We start from the raw sequence: 9,523 nt of genomic DNA, 5'->3' as shown, positions 1-9,523 counted from the left end.
TGGTTTTAAGTGACTAAAAATGAGGCATTCTGCATCAAGTTTCAATACATATATCTTTGTTTAGAGTTTTACTTTAGTGAGAGGAATATATTTCCTCCCAGATTCCAGGAATGGGAAATCACAGAAATCCAAGAAAGAGCCAGATATTATAGATGGACCAAAAATCATTAGGTTATGGCAGAATAATTACAATTAACTTGTTGACGAAAGAGTACATATTTATGTCAAACAAATAGCATATTTGACCACATGTCCAAAGCAGAACTCATTTGTTTATCACAAGTGAACTTTATAGGGTATTAATAGTGATACATAATTTAGTGGAAAATATAGGTATATCAGTTATCAAGGCCACTTGATCTGACACCATGATCTCTATTAAGAATATTTTGACAATTTACTAATGATAACTGACATTTACTGAGTTATTACTATATGCTCTTTAACTGTCTCCCAGAATACTTGCAAAAACATTTTGAGTTTGTTCTCATTTTGGAAATGGAGAAACTGCAGCTCAGCATTGTTAAGTAATTTGCCTAGAGTTATGCAGCTGGAAATAAATGATGGAGACAAGGTGTAGGCTGTAGTCTCTCGGAGTTCAAGTATCACTCTGTACAGTTGCACTACAATATCTACTACCCTTTTGAAAATGACACCTTGAGCTCTGTTACAACCATTAAAGGTAAATCTTTTGTGTTGTCTGTAAGTGAGTAGAGAAATAGAATCATATTGTTTTTCATATTATAAAGATAAAATCAAGATTAACTTATTTTCACATATTTTCAGGTGATTATTTTTCCACTCAGATATAAAAATAACAACTAATTATTTATTCAGTAAGAATTTTTATTAGATACAATTGAAATTAATGGACATAGATCAAGATAGAAGGAAGGCTATGATCAGATGAGTAGAAAATTGAAAAGATATTAAGTAATATTTATTGATTACATGTTACATGGTGATCTATTCATACTACCTTTTTAGTCTTTTAATCAACATAATAATAGAGCACATTACTTTTTGACTCAAAAGTAAACTTGGAAACAAAAAAGTTAAACAAAATTTGCATAAGTTCAAAACAAATTTGTGGAGTTAAAGTTCGAATTCTTTAGTCTAACCTCTTTACAGTACGCTCACAGGCCAAATGAATGGTAAATGAGAAATTTTCTTTGGAGAGAGGTTTTTTTCATGATTTTTAAAATATTGATGAGAAGGGATATGATGTAGAAGCAGCAAGGAAAAGGCTTGCTTAGCACATCATACCAATGGGGAGACAGGAAGGAATAAAAGATCGAAAAGACAAGAAGGAAGGACAGGAAAAAAGCAAAGAAGACTGGGTCAAAACACAAGAAGTAAGGGATGGGGAGAAACAGAAATGACAAAATTGCCAGTTAAAACATTTGGGGAAATATTGCCTTAACATAGGGCACAAAAGAAGCCTGGGAAAGAGATAGGTGAGGATGGATGTTTCTGAGATCAAGTGCAATACAATAATGAGGACTGAAAAGTGCATCCATTGCTTATAGCCTGGTAAAGTTCTTGAGTGAAAGAATATACAAGATGACTTTCAGTGTTCTTTTTTGCCACCAAACTGACTACTGTGTGTACTCTGCATCAGGTTTTATGAGCTTAGTTCTCTCTAAAATAGTCTTCTCAATGCTCCTTTCACATCTTTATTCCTCAGTGTGTAGATGAGAGGGTTGAAGGTTGGTGTCACTACCGTATAGAAGAGGGAGATGAATTTCCCATGAGTGTGTGAATAGGAGCTGTTGGGCTGCATGTACACAGCTATGATGGTCCCATAGAAGAGGGTCACCACCGTCAGGTGAGACCCACATGTTCCCAGGGCCTTGCACCAGGCCCGGACTGACCTGATCCTCAGCACTGCCTTGGCTATATGTCCATAGGACATCAATATCAGGGCTGAGGGCAGGAGCAGCAAGACCAGTGAAGTAACAAATATCTGGATCTCATTGGCATGGATGTCCACACATGCAAGCTTGATCATGGAGGGCACCTCACAGTAGAAATGATGGAGCTTCCTGTGTCCACAGCGAGGCAGCCAGAGGGTGATAGTGCTATGGATGAGACTGTTTCCTAATCCACTCAGCCATGCAACCCCTGAAAGAGCATAGCACAGTCGTGGGTTCATCACAGAGGCATAGTGGAGGGGTTTGCAAACAGCAGCATAGCGATCAAAAGCCATTACAGCTAGGAGAACACACTCAGTGGAGCCCAGTGCCAGGCAGATGTAGAGCTGGACTGCACAGCCCAAGGATGTAATAGTCTTCGCTGGTCCCCTGAGGTTCCACAGCAGCTGGGGGACAATGCTGGTGGTAAAGCAGATATCAACTATGGAGAGGTGAGTGAGGAAAAAGTACATGGGGGTTTTGAGCTTGGGATCTATGGAGGAGATCAGAATAATGAGTGTATTTCCCCCAAGTGTGAGGAGATAGGACACCAAAACTACCACAAAGAGTATCTTTTCCAGCTGGGGTTGGTCAGAGAAGCCCACCAGGATGAACTGTCCACTGACACTGCTATTGGTTATTCCCATTACCCTGTTCAGAAAAAGGAGAAAAACATTATAAGAATTTGGAAAGAGGGAAAGATGTTGGCCACTGGTCACAGAATCAACTTTCAAAATAACTCTTTGGAACACTGACCCAAAGAGAAATTACAGTGAAACTTGGAATAGATTTTGGCAGAAGCTGTGGCAGATGATTTTAAGGACAAGGCTATACCGACAGGCACATGAATGCTAATCATAAAAGTGGATTTCCTGAGGGATAACCATTAAAAGATAAGATAAAAGGTATCAGAGAAAAAATTGGAGGAGGGAAAGAGAAAGAGAATGCCAGAGGAATAAAATACAATTAATAGATATATGGCTTATGACAAACCCTTCACATTACATGGGGCAAACTCAGTAATATAGATTTTTAATATGTTAAATAATATATGTAAACATCTCTATTTTGAACTGTAAATTTTGGGGTGGGCAATTATTTTCAAGGATTTTCATTATATGATTTTTCAAGGACTTTCATTGTATGAAGGATAGCCAGTTTCAGGAGATTATAGAGGTTATATTTTCCTGTAACATGGCACACATTTGGCTATTGAAAGTAATAATAGCAACTTCTGTATCTAAATGTTTAATCATGATGCATAGACATTTTTGAAAACATATTTTCTTTAAGGATGAGTTAACTCACTTAATCCACTAGATTATTACTAATGGAAATTCATGCCATGCACTCAGAACCAACCTCCTTTCCCTCTTTGGTGTGAAGTGTCAGAGAGGGGAGCCAGCCTTCTGGTCTACTACTGAGGGATGGGACTGTTGAATCTGCGTGGAGGGAATGAAGATCAGGGAAAGGAGGGCTCTTCAGAGGGGTGAATGCAACTGCCTCAGTGTGCATCAAAGCAATGCAGGAGATTTTACCCTCTAGAAGATTAAAGAGGCCAAGATTTTTAATGGGATTTTAAAAAATCTAAACCCATATATGCATATGCATATATAAATATATCCTCTGACAGAAAGAATATATGAAAAGACTATAAATATACCTCATATTTAGGAAAATAGGCACTTTCTACATATCGTCAGCAATAATCACTCAGGTCTTAACATTCTTCCCTAATAATAGTAATTGAATATCATGAAATTGTTTCATTCTTGTTAAAAATAATCATGAAAGTACAATATATTAAGTAATTCTTAATAAGGGATAACATACTAATTTAAGTTATCATGTAAAGTGACACTCACCAGAACTGGTGTAAATGAAATGAAGTCAAGGGAGGAGTCAGCTGAGGGATCTGGGCATCCTGTAACAACAGAAAGTCACTATGTGCTCTTTTGAAATAGAGAAAGGGGAACAAAATAGTAAAAGAGAATATGAAAAGCTTTTAAGGAACAAGTTAGTTTATATAACTTTTTGCATTAATAAATTCAATTACAATTGTACACACATATGCATGCAAGCAACCACAGTACACACACACAAAAGCTTTCCCATTCTCTCATTCAACGTCAGTTCCCATGCATTTAGCTTTGGAACCCTAAAAAGCACTATTTTTTCTTCTATCAAAGGAATAAGATATAGCTAGACCCATGTCACTCTCTTTGATTTTCCCTAATGATGCCTGCAGGTTGTCACCTTAGCCATCCCAGTCAAATGAGCCATTCTACCTCACTTCTCCTAGATAAACATCACTTTAAACCAAAATCACAATTTACTTTTTAAAGTTCAAAGTCGAAAGCATGGCTACTCACCTTGGTGTAGGTATAAAATAGAAACAAAAAGAAATGAACGAATTAGAAGGGAGCACGTTTTCTAGCTTGCTTTTGCACACTGATAATTTCATTTGAAGAAAACAGAATTTAAGCCATGGAGTTCCAAATGTTCTTACCTGAAAGTGACAGGTTAGTACCTCACACTGCTGTGCTAGTTGGAGCAGCTGTTATTTGAGCTTGAAGTCCCTGAAGATTAACAAGTCAGGAGAGACTGGGAGAGGACACAGGATGTTGAATCCAAGGAAATCCCAGGGAGACATTTCTCCCAGAATGGAAATTAATATCAGGCTCCTTAGTGTACAAAGATGAACCATCCCAGGAGATCATGCCAAAAGAGAAACTTCTACCTCTCTGATATTTCAGCATAGTTTAGATTCAGGCAAAACTGCAAAAATGTTTATCTTCTGTCCTCATAACTTCCCAGGGTTGGGTTGTTTTCTCACTTCTGCCATATTCATGGTAAATTTCCATCAATAATCTATTATATAACTTATCTAGGTTATATGTAAAATGCACATACATTCATATATGTATGTGTGTATTTTTATACCCATCTCCTGTCAGTTCATAACTTCAAACTCTTTTTGCTGTAATCAAATTTCCTGTCACCTTGTACTTCCTTCACATCTGCCCTGAGAACCCCTGGAGGCCTGGGGAATTTTAACAGGGACTTCTTTCTCACTATGTGGACACCTGAGGTTTCCTGAAGAAAGAAAATTAATAAAATACGTTAACTCCTGCCATTAAAAATGCCTGATCTCTCTTAAATTCAAATAGACTTTCTGTTTTGCCCAGAAATTTTTCTGTTTGTCTCTTCCAACTATGACAAACATCCACCAAATTCTTAAATCCTCCCACCCTACTTCCCTCATCCTTCCAAGCAGATTGTTCTGCTTCTGACTTCCAAGATAATCCCAAGGCCCCAGGCCAAAAATTCCATTAACTTCCAGCCTGCCACTGATAAACATATCCACATCCATAACTATTCTCCATGCTTCTCTTCAAGTCTCAATAAAGGAGGTGAACTTATTTTTGCCTAAAGCTAATACTTCTTCCAATATTTTATAGTACACATAAAAAACCATGCACATACAGGTCCCAGGCAGGTGACATTAGTGACTAAGTGGGTCAAGTGTAAGAAAAGCAACATCAGAAATGAATGCAGTGATGTATGGCATGTAACATTTAGCTAAGGTGTATATTCAATAAGGAAGAGTGGTGGAGATTTTGACAAATTGAATAGCACATGCTTCATCCAAGGGAAACAATGTTCCGCTCCAGTTGATCAGATGTTTATGCCTTGAGTCCCAGGATTGAAAAATATTTTGAATCTTAAAGAGAATCCAGATTTTTATGAAAGTCAATTGAATTTCTAAAATAAATTATTTTATATAACTAAAGGTAAAGAATTCATAAAGGCGCAGCTTAATGTATTATTACAAAGTGAACACACCATGACTGAAGAATAAAATATAAGGAACACTCTAGAAGTAACCTCAAGTCCCTCTCCATTTTCTGCTTTTCCCCACACCCCCATGCAACCATTATTTTAATTGTTTTTGAACTTTATAAAAATTGAAATCATATGGCATTATTTCTGTTTTTTCTGCCCTCATTCACTCAACATTGAGTTTGTGAGATCCAGTCATGGTGGTGAATGTAACAGCAAAGCACAATTTTCATTGTTGCATCGTATTTCGTTCTGTGAATATGCCACAACTTATTTGTCTATTGTAGTGCTAATGGACATTTACATTGTTTCCAAGTTTTGTCTTTTATGAATAATGCTGATATGAATATTTTTGCCACAAACATACATAAGCATTTCTTTTGGCACCATACCTTGGAGCGGAATTGCTGGGTCATCTTATGCACATGTTCAGTTTTTGTGGATACCACTGATTCTGCAAATAGTGGTACCAAGTTAGGCACCCACAAGAAGTATAAGAATTCCAATTATGCTATCTTTATGGCAACACATTGTATTATCTGTCTTTTAATTTCAAACATTCTGGTGGTCTAGAGTGGGTATCTCAGTTTGATTTGAATTTGTACTCGTCATATACAAGTCCCTTCATGATTTTGTCTTTTTACACTTCCTAGCTTCTCTCCTGCTGCTTCCTGTTCTACTTCTTCTCTGCTAACTATAATAGAGTCCTTAACATTCTTGGAAGATCCTTTTATTTTGCATAAACTCATTAATTAATACCTGGAAAATGGTATGGTGATACAGAGAAGGCAAAGGCTATGATTATGAATGGATGATCAGGAAACATTTTTCTTAAACAGGAGATTTAAGCTGGACTTTGGGAAGTAGACATGGTGCAAAGTGTATAAGGTCAAGACAATGTAAATAATATTCATAAGTGTCCTGGTATCTACATATTAATGATCACAGGATTGATGAAGACATGTTCCAGAATATTTTGGATATATTAGGAAAGGGAGATTGTGAGGTGGGTAGTGGCATAGGAAATGAGGGTAGAAGTAAATATTCATACCACAAAATGATAACTTTTAAAACTAGAGTATTTAAAATAATATTGTATTTTTACAATATTTTTTCTGCCCTCTTTCACTCAATGTTAAGTTTATGAATAATGTGCTTATGTTATCTTCTAGGAATTTTACAGTCTTAACACTTATATTTAAGTCTTTGATCCATTTTCACTTGATTTTTGAATATGGTATGAGGTATGAGTCTAACTACATTTTTTTAAATGTAAATATCAGTTTTCCCAGCACCATTTGTTGAAGAGAATATTCTTTTCTCACCACATGTACTTATAATCTTTGTGTAAAATCAATTGGCCATAGATGTGTGGACCTATTTCTGGACTTTCAATTCTGTTCCATGTTATATTTATGAGAATTCCAAAATTTTTTGAATACTGTAGCTGTGTAGTATGATATAAAATCAGGAATTGGGAGTCACTAACTTTGATCTTTTTTCAAAATTATTTTGGCTCTTTTGGGCCCCCTGCAATTACATATGAATTTGTGGATCAGTTTTTACATTTTTGCAAAAAGGGTCCTGGAATTGTGATAAGAATTTCATTTAATTTGTATATTGCTTTGGATAATATTGACATCTTAACAAGATAAATTCTTCCCATTCATAAACATGGGATGTCTTTCCATGTAATTAGTTGTTAATTTCATTTGGCAGCATTTTGTGGTATTCAGTTTACAAGTCTTTTATATCCTTCATTAAATTTATTCATAGATATTTGACTTTTTAGAGTGTATTGTAAATAGAATTTTCTTACTTTTTTCTTTGGATTGTTCATTGCATGCATATAGGGACACCATTGTTGTGAGTTAATTGTGTGCTCTGCCAATTTGTTAAACTTGTTTATTAGCTTTAAAAGCTTTCCTGTGGATTCTTTTGGATTTTCTATATATAAGATTATGTTTGCTGCAAATAGAGATAGTTTAAAATCTTCCTTTCCAATTTGTATAACTCGTGTTTCTTTTTCTTGCCTAATTGTTCTGGCTAGAATTTATAGCACAATATTGAATAGCAATGGTGAAGATGGGCATACTTATCTTGTTCCTAATCTTAGGGGAATGTCTTTAAGACTTTCACTATTGAGTACGTTGTTAGCTGTGTGTTTTTCATAAATGGCCTTTATCAAATTGAGGAATTCACCTTCAATTTCTACTTCTCTGAGTGTTTTTATCAAGAAAGGATCCTAGACTTTGTCAAAATAGTTACAAATTTGTCTATATCTATTGAGATAATCCTGTGTTGTTGTTTGTATATTAATATAGTGAATTACATTGATTTTTGTACATTAAACCATCCTTGCATTCCTTGGGTAAATCCCATTTGCTCATTGTGTATAGTCTTTTTTAATATGCTGTTGGATTCAGTTTGCCAGTATTTCATTAATTAATTTTGCATACATATTCAAGAGGGAAATTGATATGTAATTTTCTTTCCTTGTGATGTCGTTGTGAGGCTTTGTTATCAGAGTAATGCTAACCTTAAGAATGAATTGGAAAGTGTTCCCTTCTGTTTGATTCTTTGGAAGAGTTTGAGAAGGATTGGTATTAATTCTTTCCAAAATATTTGATAGATTTCACTAGTAAAGCTTTCTGGTCCTCAACTTTTCTTTGGTGGAAGCTTTGAGTATTTATCCTATCTCTATCTTTGTGATATGTTGTTGAGGTTTTCTGTTTCTTCTTGAGTCAATTTAGGTAAGTTGAATATTTTTAACAATCTTTCCTTTTTTTCTAGATATCTTATTTGTCAGTATACAATAATTCATATTGTTCTTTTATAATCCTTTTTACTTCTGTGAGGTCATTAGTGATATCACCGTTTTCATTCTGATTTTAGCTGTTTGCATGTCTTTTCTTATTTTTCTCTATTAGTCTAACTAAAGTTTTGTCAATTTTATTGATTTTTTTCAAAGAACCATCTTTTCACTTTCTTTATTCTTGCAATTGTTTATTTTCTAATTCATTTATCCCCACTCAAATGATAACTTGGGATTTACTTTGCTCTTCTGTATCTAGTTACTCAAGAGGTGAATTTAGGTTAATTTGAGATTTTACTTCTTTTCTAATATAGTCACTCATAGCTATAAATTTCCCTCTAGGAACTGACTTCACTGCATCCTATAAGTTTTGTATGTTCTGTCTTCATTTTCTTTCATTTCTAAGTATTTTCTGATTTCCCTTATAATTTCTTCCCATTGGTTGTTTACTCTGCTGTTGTTGGGTGAAGTGTTCTGTAAATGTCTGTTAGATGTACTTCATTTATAGTGCTGTTCAGGTCCTATATTTCCTTGTTGATCTTCTGCCTACATTTTCTATCCAGCATTAAAAGTGGTGCATTTAAATGTCCAACTGTTATTGTGTTACGTCTATTTCTCCCTTCATTTCTCTCAATGTTTTCTTCATATATGTCGCACCCAGGGTTAGGTGCATATATGCTTATAATTGTTAAATCTTCTTGGTGAATTGAACCTTTTATAGAAATATAATGTCCTTCTTTTCCTCTTGTAATAGAGTTTTACTTGAAGTCTATTTTCTGTGATATTAATATAGCCACTCCAGCTCTCTTTTGACTACTTTGCTTGAAATATTTTTTTGTCCTTACACTTTCAACATGTTTGTATCTTTGGAATCTGTTTGTCTTTGATCTATCATAGGAAGCTTTAAGTTGTTGAACATGTAAATAAACAAGGCTTAGTATAGAAAGCATGG

At 35.0% G+C, this 9,523-nt stretch overlaps 1 protein-coding gene across 1 annotated transcript; it reads right to left on the bottom strand.

Moving 5' to 3' along the window:
• Window positions 1-1,642: 1,642 nt before the first annotated feature.
• LOC119539807 (olfactory receptor 2G3-like) lies at window positions 1,643-2,560 on the bottom strand. The gene has a single exon (XM_037843595.1). It carries the CDS (start codon window positions 2,558-2,560, stop codon window positions 1,643-1,645), a length of 918 nt encoding a protein of 305 aa, XP_037699523.1.
• Between the last annotated feature and the right edge of the window lie 6,963 nt (window positions 2,561-9,523).

This window comes from Choloepus didactylus, chromosome 7 (assembly GCF_015220235.1).
Source record: "Choloepus didactylus isolate mChoDid1 chromosome 7, mChoDid1.pri, whole genome shotgun sequence".
Classification (NCBI taxonomy): Eukaryota; Metazoa; Chordata; class Mammalia; order Pilosa; family Megalonychidae; genus Choloepus; species Choloepus didactylus.
This window is presented reverse-complemented; position numbering and strand designations above follow the sequence as displayed.